At 39.1% G+C, this 18,859-nt stretch overlaps 1 protein-coding gene across 2 annotated transcripts in view; it reads right to left on the bottom strand.

Annotated features, from left to right (window-relative positions):
- Nucleotides 1–18,859, bottom strand: part of LOC141765712 (G1/S-specific cyclin-D2-like) — a 184,646-nt gene that overhangs the window by 18,534 nt on the left and 147,253 nt on the right. The window contains exons 1-3 of one of the 2 annotated variants that reach the window (XM_074631906.1): nt 5,801–6,319; nt 4,156–4,371; nt 253–412 (exon numbers count right to left, since the gene is read on the bottom strand). In XM_074631906.1, coding sequence (XP_074488007.1) covers nt 253–412; nt 4,156–4,371; nt 5,801–5,995 — 571 coding nt within the window. In that variant the 5' untranslated portion in view covers nt 5,996–6,319. Of the gene's footprint in view, nt 1–252; nt 413–4,155; nt 4,372–5,800; nt 6,320–18,859 lie in introns of those variants that run through there. The other variant, XM_074631907.1, reaches the window with a different exon arrangement.

The raw sequence follows: 18,859 nt of genomic DNA, 5'->3' as shown, positions 1-18,859 counted from the left end.
ATGTGCAGATAAAGATATTTTGCAACACGAAAAAATATGTTGATGCAAGCCATTATCGCTTGGTTTGACTTGGCAGCTTATCCATGATCAGTGTCACGCGCGAACACCAAAAAGAAAAAGATATGCTATCGAGATGACGCCGAAGTCTGCACGGTCATCTTTTGGATTGTTTTTTCGCAATTACAATTCATTTGGACAAACATCCGTTAATAATAAAGGACGTTAAATGTGTAAGCTCCCATCGTGTCCTACCTGTGGCACATAGGGCAATGAAGGTCTGGACATGTTTGCGTATAAGTGCCAGCTTATCCTCGGGCAGCGGCAGCCTCCTCACAATGTGCTCAATGAAGTCGTTTGGCGTTACTGCTGCCAAGTTCCACTTCAATTTCCCCAACACCACCAGTTCCCATTCCTGGAGAGAGAGAGAGAGAAAGAGACAGAGAGAGAGAGAGGGAGTAGAGAGCAAAGAGGGATACCGAAAATGAGAAAGACTGAGAAAGATTAAGTGACACAAAGTACAACCACCTATTTACATAGTGTAGCAGTTTACACGGCACTTTACTGCATTTACGGCCAGTTACACTAATGTGAGTGAGTGTGCCTCTGTAGGCCCCTTACATTAGTATGTGTGGAGGTTAAGCGTTATTGTTATTACGTTAGTCTCTGCTTGGCCGGGCCTGGGACAGAGAAGCACCAGCAGCGACACCAACCCAGGTGACCTCACAACACTGTCTCCCTCCCCGTCTGTCTGTCTGGCATCTGGGGACTTTCCTAAAGAGGCCCACCAGAGGTTCTACTGTGTGTGTGTGTGTGTGTGTGTGTGTGTGTGTGTGTGTGTGTGTGTGTGTGTGTGCGATTGCCGAATGAAAATGGATAGGAAAGCTGTTCTTGTTGAGCAGCACCGGCAATAAATCTGCATTATTTTCTAAAGTTTAACAGTGTTTCATTATTTTATCTTATCTTATTCCATTCATCATTTAAACGATAAAAACACCCATTGTGTGTTGGAACAGGTAATGTGATTATCTTTCTTTGTTGCATGTTGTGTTTCGCTGCCAATTGTTAAAAGCCCCTGTTAAAGCCCTTAACTAAATCCACCATTTCAGCCCATATTATTCTTAATTTAACCAATGTTAAAGGGGAACTACACCCATTTCCAAAATTCATATATTTTATTCCTATGGTCTAAAACAGTGCGAAAAATATCAGTTAACATGAACAACTCTCTCCCAAATCTAAAAAACTAGAGTGCTAAAACTTAAATATGTGATGTCATCATGTATAAAGTCTGGAGCTGCTCCATACAATGAATTCGGAAAGATTTTATAGATGACACTGAGTGCATCCAAAGGAGATGTTCTTGAGTATACAACCAAGAACACTACAATAGAATAAAACTCATTTGGGTATAAAAAAAGAAAACAAAATCAGTCTCCTATCAATTGTCTATGGAGAAGCTCCAGACTTGATACTAGAGTTGGGCGAAATTTTAATATTTTCCAACCAGAACGTCAGCCCAACAACCCAATGGCTGAGCGGCTCTTGTTCCGTGGAAGCAGACTATTAAATTAGCAAAATAAAATCCAAAACATCACCACAACCAGCTGGCGATGTACCCATCGCTCAATCTCCGATAGACGATATATTCGTCCAATCGCCAAACTCTACTTGATACTTGATGACATCACAAGTTTGAGACTTACTACTCTGGTTTCTGGCTTTGAGAGAGAGTAGCTCATGTTCACAAATATTGACTGAACTTCCCTAGGCCATGGAAATAACATATTAGAATTCTTAATTTAGGTAGTGTTCCCCTTTAATAACATAGTTAAAGGAAAAATTAAACTTTGGGCAGCATTTGACGTGAACAGCTTTGGATCACACATTACTCAACACCTTCTCTGTATCATCAGACTCACCGAAATCAACTTCACAAATCATTTTAATGAGGATCTCTTGTGCGAAATGTGATGACACATGCTAGTCTAGATGAGTGTGTGTGAGTGGGGGTGACACTAGGTGTGGTGTTCTCTTCTCTTAGAGTGTATTGTTACTTTCACTTCCTAGAGCAGGAGGTGATTAACGGAAGAGTTGGTGACTAATTTGGGAAAAAATTTCGTGGTTTGGTTCCGGACTGCAGCCTTGTGACCGGGACCACGGATGCTCTTCATTTTCCTTTTCAGCGAGAGTGAGAGAGAGAGACCACATGGACTCAGTCATGAGACAATTCAACATGGCTGCCACTGACCCTGCTAACAGCTGCAATTTTCTAATCAAAATGACATTTTTCAGCCTTGCGATGTTTTCTGATCTCCTTCATGCCAGAGACATGGATATAGAGGAGGAAAGACTTTAAAAACAAAACAAAACAGGGATTTTGTTTCATACTCACGTGGGAGGAAATGAGACAATTAAAGCACCTCTGACTTAAAGGTTGAAGGTGTCTTCCTCAGCTTGTGTGAAGATGTGTAACTACTATCTCAAAAGATTCAATTATTTGATCATATGCAAATCATAAGGCCCCAGCAGTGGTTTGATGATTGCGTCCGCTCTAATGTTTGCAACATGGCTGCCTCCTGCTCTCGAAAGCCTATTCCATCAATACCAGCGAGCAAGATTCGAGCCTAAATACAGCGAAGGCTTATGACAAACCTTGCAACACAGGCTCAGTGCTGACAGAGTGGCAGGCAGGCGGGCACCCACTTCCTTCTGCTACTGCCTTCCTCTGGTCACACCTTCTTTGTAACATTGCGGTTCTCTTTACAAGAAATTGTTACCAAAGACGAGGACAAAAAAAAAACACAAAAAAAAAACGATCACATGCCCCGAGCAGCTGATCTCTGTTTCCTGTATCTGCATGTCAGCCAAAATACTGCCTTATACAGAAACACCGAGAGGAGAAGAGGCCCCGGCAAACCAGTTCAAGGACTGAAGGCTTTGTCTTCAGACTGAACATAAAGGTAGGACGTTCTCTTGTAAAGTGCAGCATGACATACTGTTTTATGTGAGTCCAGCCCGGCTAACGGCGCGGCACTTTTTTTCCACATTCTGTTTACTTGTCAAACCTACAACTTTTAAAATACGCTGACCACGCTTCACTGAAGACAGGGGGGGAATTAAATCTGACACAATATTCCCAAACAGATTCAAGAAAATGATCAGAAACCCAACAACAGCAGCTCATTTGGGAACTTGAATATACTGCAGCAATCAACCCGGCGAGTCAAGCAGGCGAGGCAGGCCCACAACCATCAGCCACGTCTGAATCATAATATGTGGCCTCTTTCACAACATGGGTGGGATTGGCTGTTGTTTACTAAGGAATGTTTATGTAGCACCGCAGAGCAGTGCGGAAACACTTATCTGATGTGAAACTGAGTTAATTAATTGGTTTGCGCTGGTGAAGGCAGCTGGTATTATCAGGCCAAAGAAGAGGCCTTAACAAAGATAGCAACACAGACATCTTTTCTAATCCGAACGACACACAATCTACCCTGCATCGCCCAGTTCTATGTATCGTCGTGACTCTGAGCTGCAGTTCAGCGTTGAAAAATGTGTGAGAATCCAAAATAGTGCAGCATGACATAATATCACAAATGTGTGCATCAATGGTTATTTTTGGATTGAGGGCTGAACTGTAAAAGGCAAACTTGACTGTCTCCGTGTCTCTCCCTCTCTAGCTGACAGGAACAGAGTCAGAACTTTGGCTGGAGTTCAAGTTGACCTCGTTGCTCTGTGCAAATATCTGCCACTAGATGGCGATGGAGACCACTGCACAGACTACTGGATGGATACTGTAAAGCCCAGAGGGTCCTGTACAGTAAAGAGAGAGCCATTGTGGGACAATCCACTGTGAGGCTTTTCGCTTTGCATGCACCTTTTGATGACGGCGCAGTCCAAAAGTGGAGGCTGGACCACAGAATCAGTGAAATGAGAACAAACCCTGTGATGTTTTTGAGCTGAATTGTTTAAAATGAACACATATTAATTGAATTAATACCTTAAAATTGTAAAATAAACCCCTTAACATGATGTAGAAAAAGATGAACATGAAGATGTATGTCTGGCTTTAACCAGCTGATGATGACAGCATGAATCCTCAGAGTTGTGACTGTGAATTTAAGTGAAAATGTGTTGAACCAACTTGTTGCTTACCAGCAGCTCTTGTGGTCTGATGGAGTTATCTGTGTAGATGCAAAGCTTCTCTGCGGTTAATGGACGAGTCTCTTTCAATTTGGATGCAAGAAACATGCACACTGCTCCCAGCAGCTGCAGGTTACACTTTTTGGTGGGTACCACGGCTAAAAATCTGTCTAAGTAGTTCATGGCCAAGGGGAAAACTTCTTCCTCGCACTTCTGCTCCTCACAAACCTGAATAAAGAGACAGCAGACAATGCAGCAATGTGAAGCATTTAGGAATCAGTAAACCCAGCCCTGCAGAGAGACCTGACTTATTTTTTCCCAGCAACTTGAAATGTATATATAAAACTTTTATGAGAAAACGAAACAAAAGTGTTATCACATAAAGAGCAACATATAAATTCAATGACACACATAGTTGGGTGCAGGCCAAGAATCTGCGCCCAGCCCTATAATCGGTTGCGACATCATAAATTAATTCGAAATAGATTATTTTTTTGACAAAGAATGAAATGAGTCTCAGACAACATACATGTCAATAGAGTCGCATTCCTGCAGTTCATTCACTAAAGAAATGAATTCAAGTCACAATCAGCCAGAGCCAAAAAAAAAAACACCCCGACAGCGCAGCACACGGAAACACACTTTTTTTTTTTTCTTCATTCGTCATATTTTCATAAAATAATTAAAAATATAGATAAATTGCCTGGATCGATTTTCTTCGCATCATAATGTTGAGGAGGATCTTCTGTATCAGACCCGACCGTTCTGATCCAAATCTGTGCGCAATAAATGGGAATAAAACGTCAAAATAAAAGACAAGTAGCGAAAGGTTGTTCCGATGTGCGTCACCGGCGACCCGATATATATATTTCAAAAATTAATTAAAAATAATCAGTGGGTCGTATAGTGACAATATTTACATGAAAATAAAGCTGAAAGGTTCTAGAATGTTTACAGTCGAATGTTGACCACAAATATGTGACAAAGTGTCAAAAATGGAACATAATTCCAGAATGAGGCGATGCGTCGGAGGAAGACAGAAAGGACAGAAACTGTAAAGGCCCTCGTCTCTTCCGACATTTAAAACAGATACCTACAATATTCACAACGCTTTTTCACACCATTTATACATTCATCGGACACAAAAGACCCCCCTCTGTCATTGCCGATGGCTTTTAGCCGCTGTTATTGCCTTTAAGACACAGTAAAGTGCTCTTAAAAGCGCACAAGCGCTCCTTTAAAAAACCAACATGGCGATAGAAGAGCGTTGCATTGGAGAGGAGTTGCATACGTGTGCATGGAAATATTCAGCCTATCTAAAATAATAACGTTAAATAATCAACTGGCAGCTCGTACAGACAACGTGTGAGGCATATATATGAAAGAAATGCTCCGGTGTTACAGATATCACAGCTTCAAGTTTCATGAAACACGGGTCTTCGCGACCGCACTTTAAAAAATGGGAAGAAAATGACAGAAAGCGACACATTTGTGGTTATTATAAGGAATAATGAGACCTATAAGTCTCATCTGCTGTTAGAGAAATTGCAAAACAGAGCTCAGTAAAAGCAGGAATGAAAGAAAATGAGGAGGCTTTAAAAGTCGAGCACGGAAATAATAAAGACTTGTCAGCACTCGGTGTTTCGGTTTTATATACCTCCAACATCCAAGTCGCGACCATCCTCCTCATAAACGGCTGGATGTCTTTCTGGACGCCTTTGAAATAGGAATATTGTGGTAGAAACCTCTCCTCGATGGTCAACAAGCTCTGCAGGACTCTGTCATCGCACAGGAGGTTCGGATCTGGACGAGCTCGTATGATGGTGTCCATTTCGAGGCAGAGCAGCTCCATGGTGCTGCTGCTGGTGCTTTCACTTAAAGTCACAAAAATAAAAAAAAATAAAAAGTAGTATTTCTCTCTCGGATGCGTTAAAAAGCGGCGTTTGCAGAGCGAAAAAATGCAAAAAAAGATGGCAGGGAAAGTGTTTTAGAGGCATAAAAAGTGAGACTGCAGGGGCTCCGGTAAGAGTAGTCCTGCCTCTCCTTCTTGTTGAGAACTTTTTCCTCTCTCTCTCCAGCACAGTGCGCCTCTACTTTCATCCGCCTGGCCAGATCAGGCGGATTCTCGAGCCTGCCCTGCTGCATGCGCACTGACGCAATTGCACTTCATTACCTCTGTCTGTAGTCTGTATAGACCAGAAGCAACATGCTGCACTGCTGTCCTCTCTTTCTTTCTTTCTTTCTTCTATATCCTGGCGTGCACGACAACTTTTTTTTTAGCAAACTTTCATTTTAAACATCTATACAGCTGATATATACTTTGCCACAAAAGTAGATGCACAACACTGCAGTGAAAGGTGCAGGATACATCCATATAAACTCAACTTTTAAGCAGATTTACCGACGTTTTTCTTTTGGCTGAAATAAAGCAATTCTTTAAAAATATTTGGGGATATTAAAGTATGTGACTGATGAATGTTTAATTAGAACATGGTGCATATTCTGGTAAAATACATGCTTTTCTCTGTTTTTAAAGATGTACTTCTTTGGTGACTGTCTTGTGATGATAATTACTGAATAATAGCAGTGTCACTTAACATGATTGAATGTCTTATTCAGTGTTGCATTAGGCATATTTTCAGCATAAGAAAAGCCTTGAAGGAACCAACTTGTTAAAGTGCAGCAAGTGACACCTCGTGAGGATATTTTGCATATGACTTTGGCTTATAGAAAGAAAGAAAGAAAGAAAAACTCCTAAAAGTAACTTAATTCGTGTTACTTTCTTTCTTAAACTTGTCAGCCAGCTTTGTCAAATGGACTCAGTGAACCCCAGCAGCAGAGCATATGACGCATGTATGTATGTGGCCATAAACACTGCATGTTAACTTATACAGCGGCGCGTGCGCGCGCACGGACACGCGCACAGGACAGTATCCACCCACCCACCCACTCACTCTGCACACGCGCACGCACGCACACCCACACATGGTCTTACGAACTATTTAATTTTCTTTGCAGCCACAAACTGCTTGCGGTTTAAGCGAGATAGCTTTCTAGGAAATGTGAAGCAGCGTTGACTTTTTTTTTTTTTCTCTCTTTGCATAATCTTCTGTTAAAGATAACACAAAAGATGAGAGTCATTGGCTTTTTGCTCAGCCCAAATATTATCAACCAATTTAACAATTCCTGCTATGAATCTTTTTTTTTTTATTATTATTTTTATTCAGGCTTCTGAAATAACGTCCTATGGAAAAAACAAGCAGGTGGAAACGAAGAGTGTAAGTCATTGAGCAGATAATTAAAAAACCCCACTGCCAAATGATTTAGCCTCACATACAGTCACAAAGATAATCTGCATGGGTAAATATGTTAATCCCCCTCCTATTCTTAGTCAACTTCAAAGCCTGAGCCTTGAATGAAACGAGACTTCAGTGCATCAGGGGTAAGACTGGGGACTGTAAAGTCCTCATGCTGTTCATTTCCATCCGAAGCTTGTTGCCTATATAGCAATGCTTGTGAGAAAAGTGGGGGAAATGTCTCTTTAAAGTTTTTTTTTTTTCCAGTCTAAGTTGTTTCCTCCTCCCCTGTGTGTCTATTTGCATAGCCAATAGTTCCTCAGCGCTCGACCGAGGCTGTGCGATTGTTACTGGGCAGACTTCTTCTATACCTTCCTCTCTCTCTCTCTCTCTCTCTCTCCTCCCTCCACTGCTGTGGTCATCCATCTGTCTCACCCCTTAAAGGATGTCGCTGCTGCTTCTTTCTTAAACACGCACACCAGAGTGTCTTGAGTGGCATCATGTAGGATTGAAGTTTAAATGAATTCATGTTCGGTCGGAAAAGAGACTATACGACTTAGTGTTTATTATGTAGTCACACATTAAACATCAGGAGAGGAGACCAAGTTTGCGACACATCTGTGCCAGTGACACATCTCCTCTTCCAGTGCATCCTGAGTAAGTTGACGATGCCTTGATTGAGATCACTCAACAAACAAATGACTCCCAAATCAAAAAAAGTTATTGAAACTTCGAATTTAGTATGGACAAGAAAAATACTAATTATTTCATCCTTAATAGCAGATGCTTAAAAATAAAAATAATAAAATAATTTCTACTCTATAAAGGATTGAATTCATTTTGAAAAATTTAAATTTAAAGTTTTTTTAGTTCATTGAGGCACAACAACGTGCAGCCGAATCCTCTCTTAAGGAGAAGACACTTTAACTGGTTGTGTTTCTACTTTGACAGAAGAAGAGGGGAAAAAATCAAATTAATTGGAATGTGCTCACCATGAAGGATGTGTAATTACGCACCTTGGAGAACCATCATCTCCATGCAGCATTTCACCTCAGGCTGATGGACACTTTTGCCTTGTTACAAGCAACAATGAGTATTTCAAAGTAAAACAAATAAAATAGAAAAAAACACAACAGCATGCACTTCAAAATGTCCATATACACATACTCAATCATGACATCTTTCTTCCTTTACAAATGTTCTAAAAAGAGTCGAGATGAGTTAAATGCCAGCTTGTTCAAATAAGATAAGATAAGATAAGATGAACCTTTATTAATCCCCGTAGGGAAATTCAGGTGTCAAAGCAGCAACATCATCAGCAAACATCAGCAAACAGAGTGAAACACAGGAGAGGTAAAGGTATACAAAAATTATAAAAACAATAAATAGAGATATAAAAGATACAGGGTGAATGGGTGAACATAGTGTGTACAGTCCGTCAATCAATAAATGTAGTATGTGCAATAAATACATGTAATATGTACATATGTGCAGTCTATAAAGTGGTATATAGGATGTATAGAGTAAAGTAAGTGTAAAGTGCGCCAGTGGTTCGAGTCCAAGATGGTTGCAGATAGTGCATGTTTAATAGAATAATATATAGATATAAAAATAGAAATAGAAAAAGCCACAGTTTTAAGATGTTTTTTCATCAAGTGACATCTTAAAATGAGGCTGACAATATCATCAAGGAACTTTTCTGAAACAATATCAAGCAAGGTTTGCTCCCCTTTTATCAAACATTTCAATAACATAACTTGTGAAGTCATATTAACACACTTGTCAAGAGGTTTTATTAGTGCAGCTCCTGCAGCGGAACAGTGACGCCAGCGGCTCCTCTGAGAGACAGATCACACATCACAGATCACAGCAGCAGCAGCAGCATTTAGTCCCCGGAAGCATTCAATTACCAGATCTGAATAGAATCGGAACACACTCCAGATAGGTTAGAACGTTAACACGTTCTGACACAGAACATTGGAGTGAATTCTGGAACAGTCACTAAAACACTGAAGTTTGAGAAGTTTGGGGAGATTCCTGCGCTGCACACTGCAAGAAATATCAAGTCGGATCCAATTATTGTAGACGGGTCCGAGTTTTAAAATGTTCTTTCATAAAAAGAAGTGTAATCAAATCAATCAGAGCAGAGGGGGTGGGGGGTTTAGGTTGGTGGGTGGTCAAGCCCACTTCTCTGCAGCTTATCAAATGCTGCTATTTCCTGGAAACTAGTGGCGGATCCTGCCTTGGTGCTTTGTTTTAGTGACAGATGATTGCAGAAAATCTCCGAAATTATTTCATTAAAAATTATTAAAAAAATATTAACCACTGCTTGCGGATTTTTCCGCTTTGTTTTCATTAAAAATAAGAGAATAAAAGAATGAGGGTTGATCACTTTTTGCAGTGAGGATCGGACCGGTGACTCATCATCTGCGCGCACCTTTCACACTTTAATTCAGAGATCAGTGACGAGCAGAGCAGCACCCCGGGGTGTCACAGTGGCACTGGGTGTTTTTATTTATTTTTTATGTATTTATTTTGATTTTACCGACATCGAAATGGGAATCATAAAAATGAAAAAAATGTCCCACATGTTACAAGAGAAGTGTCGGAGGGGAATTCTTTAAGCTCTTATCGAAGCAGAAACAGTTGTGAAATGACAGTGACACAACAAACAGCTCTGCCTTTTAAAGCAAGTATAAAAAGGTCTATTTTCTATGCATTTGTCACTATACTTCCCAAACAATGTGAAACATTAATTTGATCTTATATGTATAGCAAAAATAAAGCACAAATAGTGCATTTTTATTTTAATATACTTACACAAACACTATATGATAAAATCTATATATTAAAACAACAATCATCATGTAGGACAGATTCTCAGGTTTTAAGCTACATGTCCAACAACCTAAAAGTGAAACTAAAATGAGCAAGAATAGATTGTCAAGATTATTCATTTATAAAACAAAGCTTTCCAAAAATGTTGCTAAACTAGTTTAAATAGATAGGATCTCTTTAGGTATGTAAAAAGAAAATACCTCAAACACAATCTAAAAACAACACACCTGCATGAGCAGGTCAGCAGCTGCCATGCAGGAAATACATCTCTTCATAAAATAAAATAAAATAAAATAAAAAAGATTACTAGAATGATACTATAATCTGACATGATCTAACTATTTATCTTGTTTCTTTTAAGCATTCAAAGAAACATAAATATGAAATAAATCTTATGTAACAAAGAAACTTTGGTGGATTTATGTGAAATTCCACCTGTTTCTATTTAGTTTGAATTCTGTATTAATTCTTCACATATCCATGTTTAAACTGTTTATTTATATATATACCAAATTTTTATCATGTCACATCTTAAGGATAATTTTGGGAAGGTTTTTGGTAAAGGTATTAACACTCCAGCTATAATAGATCATTGTTGAACGGTTGAAGACCTGCCTTATTTACTGAAATTAATTCAGAGATTTAATTATTTGTGAGAAAACAACATGAATAAAATGAAACATTTCATGCTTAAAATTCAGATGTGCTCATTTCTTCATTTTCAGGATAACAAATCTGCTTGATTTTGGTTTTGTTTAGATTATATGCATGTTTAATGTATAGCTATTGAATAAAAAAAAAATAGAATAGGAGTAATGTTTACGGAGGTTGAAATCAGAGGAGGAAAAACGAATTAAGTGTATTAATAGTTTAAATTTTGACTTTAAAAATATGTCTTCATGTGTACACAACAGAGGTGTTCACACTGTAACAGTTTAACAAGAAAACAGATAATTCAACAACCCAGCAGCAGGTGAGGTGTACCACGGCCCTCACAAAAACACCCAGCTGCCTCCTCTCTTTCTGCTTCAAGTAACATTTTTTGGTATTCGTCTGCTGACTGAACCTCTCAGGTCACCTCCCATCAGGTCACAGACGAACAAGGAGACATCTCAGAGAGCGACACCCAACAGCAGCAACATTTCCCCATTTTTGCCATATTTTTCTGTGGTTGAGTAACTCCAGATGTGTGTGCCAAACAACAACAATACAGAGAAAATGTACTCATCCACGATAAAACTAAAAAACACCAGACTTCATGCAAAACTTTACTGGAAAAAACTTTTCTCCAACTGAACAGTTTGAAACATCACAAACGGTTTATTGGCAAAAATGTAAAAACATTTTGCCGCGTTGTGTGTTCGAATGCTTCATTGCCTTCGGCTGCATCTCACTGATCCATGAAATACAAAGTGTTTGAGTCGTTAAACACAAAACAATTTAAAACTTGTGTTTTCATCGTATCAGAATCTGAACTTAAGACATTCAAAAAATTCTGGTAGTAATGCTGTTTATACGGGCACCAATAAGATCAATCAATGGCGGATGTTTCATCACCACATCCAGGATGGAAACAAGTTTATTTGTCCCAAATTAACAGACGTAAATGTAAAAAAATTTAGACAAATATCTGCCCAACAATCAGCTGATGTGATAAATGGCACTTCCTCCACATCAACATGAAAGAATCTTTATAGTTTTTACCTCCTGCACTGATGGGTGCAAATTGTGTGATGGGAGTGTTTCCAGCAGTGGTGTGAAGCTTGTCCCTGACTGACATCTCCACTAACCACCTGTGGGATCTCTCTGATTCTCCCTCCATGACTGATGTTACAACAATGCAGCTCTGGCACTGAGCGCTCGCCCTGCAGACTTCCCTCAGACTCCTTCAGAAATTCTTTATGCAAACATGTCCTCCCGAATTCTTTGAGAGGTGCCCTTATCTCATTAGCTGGAAAACTAACAAGGGGGAGCAAAAAAAAAAAAAAAATGTAAAGAACAAAGTCTTAATTGTTGACATCTTTTGGGACAAGATGTTGACTGCAGGATGCAGAGGGAGAGATGAAAGCTCTCTCAGTTTGCAGAAACAAGACATCTAAATCAGGTAGATACCTTTCAGAGCCTCTGGTCAAATTGCATCCGATGCATGGCGGTGCAATGCTGTTAACAGGCATCAAACTGTCTTAAACGGCAGCGAAGATATTATGAATATGTGTGTGATATACCTCTATTAATCCACATTAATTAAGCTAGCATTAAATTGACAAAAGACCAGTAACGCCTTGTTCATGCTTGACACACCGTCAGAGGTTTTGCATGCCAAAATTTATGGCATTGCCGTTCTGCAGAACATCCCCAGTTCATGGTCGTGTCATCTCCGAATCTTTGCGACCAGACACTCATTACATGTGCTGCACTTTCTTGAAAGATCCAGGAGCGAAAAAGTTCATGCCACGGGACAATAAACACTTAGTAAGAAATGAAGTTGAAGTTTTGAATATACCTAAAACAGCTGTAAACACAAAGCAGTAGCTCTTTGGTCATAGCTGTATCCTTCTCTGTGCAAACGGCTTTTAACAAAAATAGATTCAATTCAGTTCTTTATTGCCATGTCAACATAGTTGATAGGAATTTGCCTCAGTGCATCTCTTAAATCACAGACAAGAAACATTACATAAGTAAATAAAACATAGTGAAAACAATACACATTTATACATTCAAACATACATACTATGATACAAGTTTGTGTGGGATATTGATTGACTTGTTTATTTGAGTGTCCTGCCCAATTTGGTGCCCAACTCATACGGGCTTACAAGACACTGGACAACAACAACAACAACAACAAGCAAGATGGCCACATGACCAGTCATAACACACGGTTCCATGAATTCAAAGAAAGAAAGAAAGAAAGAAATTGTCAGAAAATTTCCCTAACAAAAAGGTCTTATCATCATAACTTGTCTTAACTTTTAAAAGAAAAAGAAATGTTCAAACAATACCTTAGTTTGTCGATTTTATTCAAAAACATCAGGTGACTCAGTGTTCTGTGACTGTACTAATAAAAGGTAGTGCGTGTTGCGGAATGCGCGTCACTGGAACAATAAGGTCTGGTAGCTCTGGCCAAACCTTCAGTTAACACAAGAAACAAACCGTCTGGTATTCATTTACCTTTCTTCTACCCCTTCACCCCATTCCTTCATCCCTGCCTCCATCCCTCCCCTCATTCACATGCTTGATCCTGCCTTTTGAACTCCACCAACAACCTTTTATGCGGTCATCAAAATCTGGGGGCCAAATGAGCCAGATAGAGAGGTGGGCTTGGAGCACCGGCTGCTAAATAATGTCAATATTTCCTTGCCCTAACAGAGGATAAACTGCTTTCTCACACTTTTTTTTTTTCCTCCTCCACATAGCAGCAACAGTGAAGGCTGCCTCGCTCCACACAGAGCGGCGCAGAGTGGCTCAGCTGCTGCTGCTGTCTCTTCCCCTCCAGCTCCTCCAGGATTTTCCCATGTTCATATCACTAGCCCTTGACTTTGTCACTCATGCAACAGCTGCTTGCTGATACCACACCACAGTTCCAGCCTATTGCTCTCCCTTCTTTCACTACGCACACCAACAACAAAGGCATTGTTAATCCAGTGGAGTCCTTGGTGCAGAATGCAAGGACTTCTAGGGAGAGCTTGTGGACGTCAAGACAATAACTACATTTTTGCAGAAAAAAAACTCCCTCTTCGGATTGTTTGAAAATTGTGTCTCTTGGTGGTTTGGGAGGATCAACATCCTGAGGACTTCCACCTGGAATCACAACAAGCTCAGACTAAAACACACTGAACTTGAGGTCAAAGAAATCTCACGGCTGGGCTTATCAAAAACGCTCACTGGCATTTGAATAACGGCACCAATCAGAAAATCGGCTAATCTTGCCACACATAATTTATTAAAAAATGTTATTACAACTATGCAAAGGGATGCTAGATGATATGAGAAACGTTACTGCACACAGAGTGAACGGCATGCAGAGTGATTGAGCTGCAGAATAACCCTACAAGTCAGGTCATTCATACAAATCATGTATAATCTATGATTCACATACCGCTCCCAATAACGAACAAAAGAAAAGCTGCCTATTTACATTGAGCGTGTCAAACACGCAGAGAGGTAACGCAAACATTGAAGTTAACTATATAGTTCCCAAAATAACTCAAGTCACTAAAAATAAAGCCAAATATAGTGAACACCTGAGTGTACACATGCACACATGCATGCAGTAAGTAGTGCTACTGTTGCCCTTGTTTCCTTATCTCTCCTGCAGATGGTAACAGATGGCACATAGGATGTTAAAGCGTACAGAGGAGACAACAAGATTACTTCCACAATTATAGAGGGTTTCCCTCCTGTTGCAACTGCATCAGGTGCTCACCGATCTGCTGTCACTAATAATAAACACAGAGTGCTCACAGCTTAACCCATTTGTTCCCCAAAACTATATTTAGTATGATAAGGAAAAAAATGCCACAACATTTGTTCTGATTGGTCAAAAGTCTTGAAATCTGGTACAGACATACTTTGAGCAAGTATCTAACAGTACAACTTTGAAATGATTAGATCACATTTTTATTAATAGTCAACTTCAGGATTTTTAAAAAATTTGGAAAAATGTGAACAATGTGTTTATTAAATGTTTTCCACATGAAATATTGTGTTTTTACACTGCATATGTATGCTTATCTTTAATAAATGCTTGATTGTGCTCCTTGTAGTTTCTGAGACACAGAGATTTTCGTATCATATTATATCTAGTCTTTGGGCACATGAGACGACTGTTTTTTCCTAAAATACAATGGAGTCTATTGCAAAAACAGTCTGTCCAAAGACTAGATATAGTATGATAAGAAAAACTCACTTTCCAGCCACGGTTTGACCGATTTTTAAAATGTCTTCACATTTGTGCTTAGGCAAGCCCAGAGAACTCACACTTCCACCAAAGGAAATGAAAAATTTCAGTTGTGTTAATAAAAAAATCACACGCGCATCAGAGAGAGGATGCAGAAACACCTGCATCAAAAAATGACACATTCAAATAGACCAGCAAAGAAAACACCCACCCACACACTATGTGATCTTCTTAGTGATCAGTGATAGAGACAAATGAGAGGGGGGGGCCCACCACAGTGGCTCCCCTGGCAGACGTGCGAGCTTCATTACAGCACCACACATGAATGTGCGCACCATCCTCCCCACCACTCTGGATCAGCCCGCAATAATCTGATCCTTTTGGGAAACTGAGGTGTCGGACTGTAATTTATAGGCCGTATCTTTCAAGTCTTTCCCTCCTCGGCTCCGCCGGTGGCGTCAGCCGCTGAGCCACTGTGTGTGTTTAACGGCTACATGTGTCGCTCCCTATCTCGCTCTCCGAGTGGCACGAAGGTAAAAGGAAGCTTAACAGCCTGGGAAAAAGTTGAACAGTGTGAAATTACCTTGATCCAAAGATTCCTGCCACATACCAGCCCAATGAACCCATAACAGAGCAGGCACTCAGTCAGAGAGCCCTGCCTGCAGGGAACAGCTGAGACATTACAGAGGGAGGAGGAGGAGGAGGAGGAGGAGGGGAGGTGGTGGGGGGTGTAGAGGGAGGTGAAAGAAAGAAAGAAAGATAAATGGGAGCAGGAAAGAGGCCCACCTCCAGTAATCTCCAGTCTCCAGTCAGTGGTAGGGGTCAGAGTATCTATATCTAATGTACATCCTATGATAACGCTGGACAACTGGTAGGTGGGGTACCACTCACTGGATGAAGTCAGATTTCGCACTCAGAGGCCCTTTTGGGGGGTTCTAGGAGGAGCAGCTGTAGGGCTGTATGATGTTGACAAGATATTGTGGAGAAATGAGATGACAATGCTTAGAATGATTCTGGTATGTTGTCAATGAATTTCCAATGAGTCATTGTCATTAAGCAACATTTATGAGTTGGTCAGCTTGTTGAGGAAGCTCAAATCGAAAGTGAAATTCTTTAGAGTTCATGGAAATTGCAATAGCTTTTATTAAAAAAATAAATATATTAAAACAAAAAAACATTCTGCAAATAAACAAGGCGGGGTTCTGTGATGTGAATGCATTTAAATTAGTTTATTTAGATGAAATTTAGATGTTTGTTGACCTGCTTGCCTTGGCCAGAGAGCCGTGCTTTGATGCCCTGGTGAAGGCATGCGGGCCAAAATGTGATGGTAAATCATCTACAGTAAATAGACGCTTTGAATACGTTTCACTTCACAAACCTGAGCCTTGTTGTGTAAGAATGATTCTTACATTTGACTTTATTTACTGCTTTTCACTAAAATATCGTCCATTATAATCTCTTTCACTAGAGAGCAAAATTTGGATTCCGTAAAAGTTTAAATGTTGCAGCAGAAATCTTTTTTTTATTTCGGTTAAAAACAAATGTTTCCGTTGTTGTTTAACTTATATCATTCTCAATAGAAATTCCCTGTATTAGATGTGTCTTATATTAATCAACAGTATAATCCACAGCTGGCTGCAACCTATTTGACTATAAAAATCTAATAACACAATCTGCAACCATCACTTTTATTTAATTTCTTTAATTAGCTCTTAATTTCATTTTGTTTATGCTCAGTTACAGGACAGTTTTATTAGTTCTGCATATTCGTCTATCAATAAATATAGATGATATAGAAATAATAAAAGAAGAAAAGTGAATGGCTTTAATGACCATCAGTGTGGCCTCAGACTATCTGACAAGTGATCAGTGATGTAAATGCAAGTGTTCAATGGATCAATAGAAACAATTAAACACCTCAATTCAAGTTGAGCTGAATACAGGCAGTCCAGAAAAGAGTGACAGAACAAATCAATATACTGGAAGAATCAGTGTCAGGGCAGCATCAAGGGATAGTGGCCAAAATACAAAAATCGATATACTAAATAACTACGGCTGCACAACTAATCGAAATTTTATCGAAATCGCAATATGACCTACTTCAATTTTCAAATCGCAGGATGAGGAGGAAATGGCAATATTTGTTGAAGACGAAATGTGTGTCAAAATAGCATTTTAAATGAAATATTGTGGTGCTGCAGAGATGTCCTGGTCTACACATCATATTCTACAGAATTAAGAAAACATCGTTGTTTGGTACAGATCTCTGCAAAACTCACACCATAATCATTTTAATATGTTTTTCAACGAAAATGAGAATAATGATGTAAAAATTATCATTCCCTCTAATATCGCAAATCATATCGCAACTGCAATATCAGTCAAAATAATCGCAATTAGATGTTTTTTCAAAATCGTGCAGCCATATAAATAACTAAATAAAATCATCAAGCATAATAAATGCATAGAGAGGCAATATATTTAATACAAACATTTGCTGAAAAGTTTCTATGTAATATGGTAAGGCTGTGGCTTGTGTTTAACACACTTATTCGTATACATTGGTAAATGCGACTTATCTGATTGAGAATAACACAATTTTGGTGCAATTTAAGGATCAGATTATTTTTGTATTTATTTGTTGATTTCTTTGTTTATTTGGAATTACAACACATTGTCATCCTCTAGGGCTACAACTAACGATGTTGTTGATTAATGTGTCGATTATTTTCTCGATTAATCGCTTAGTTGTTTGGTAAAAAAAATGTCATGTGAAAAATGTTGATCGGTGTTTCTCAAAGGTATTCAGTTTACTGTATTAAAAGAGTAAAGAAACCAGAGAATATTTACAATTTATTTCTTTATTTATTTTAAGAAACTGGAATTAGAGAATTTTGACTTTTTTTTTTTTTTTTTTTAATTACTCAATCTGATTATCTATTATCAAATAAATAATCGATGCAGCTCTATTATCTTCCACACAAAACCAGGAGTCAATGGTTGGACACACACACACACCAACCAGTAAGCCAAATATAAACAACAAACAATGAAATTGACTGTATTAAAAGAATTCCTGTCCTGTGACACTGTTTGGGTTTATTTGGGAAATAAAGGCCATCGCAGGTCTGAATACATTCATGTGAATGATGGCAGAAGGGAGGTCGGTGTGGTTGTTGCCTATATCTATCTCAGACTCAACAATGGAAAGATACATCTTGTGTTGGCAGAGGACCCAAACACCCCCGCTTGCTTCCCTGCAGTTCAGTCACCGTCTTTATAGGTTTATATCAAATGCCATCCAAATAAAGCTAATCACACGGTTTTTGACGTGACAGACAAATACCAGAATTACTTTTTTGGCACTATTTGACAATCTGTTCACAAAAGAAAAAAAGCATTTGTTTTTATTTAGTGGGGGGAAAAAATAGTTCAATTCGATTTATAAAAGGAAATCCCCACATCTAAAATGGAGAAGAATGCATTTGATGAGTAACTGTGAGTCAAATTCAGTGCACATCTTCATTGCAGTTTGGAGTCATTCAGGAGGAAATGTTTTGGTTAAAGTGAAGTTAAGAGAGGAAGAAGGAAAACCACACTGATAAATAGTCATCAGTAAACAAATAAATTGTCACACCACTTTTTTTAACTATTAAAAGCCACTTAAACATTTTATCTTACC

Source organism: Sebastes fasciatus, chromosome 4 (assembly GCF_043250625.1).
Source record: "Sebastes fasciatus isolate fSebFas1 chromosome 4, fSebFas1.pri, whole genome shotgun sequence".
NCBI lineage: Eukaryota > Metazoa > Chordata > Actinopteri > Perciformes > Sebastidae > Sebastes > Sebastes fasciatus.
The sequence above is the reverse complement of the archived record's forward strand: the minus strand, read 5'-3'. Positions and strand labels throughout refer to the sequence as shown.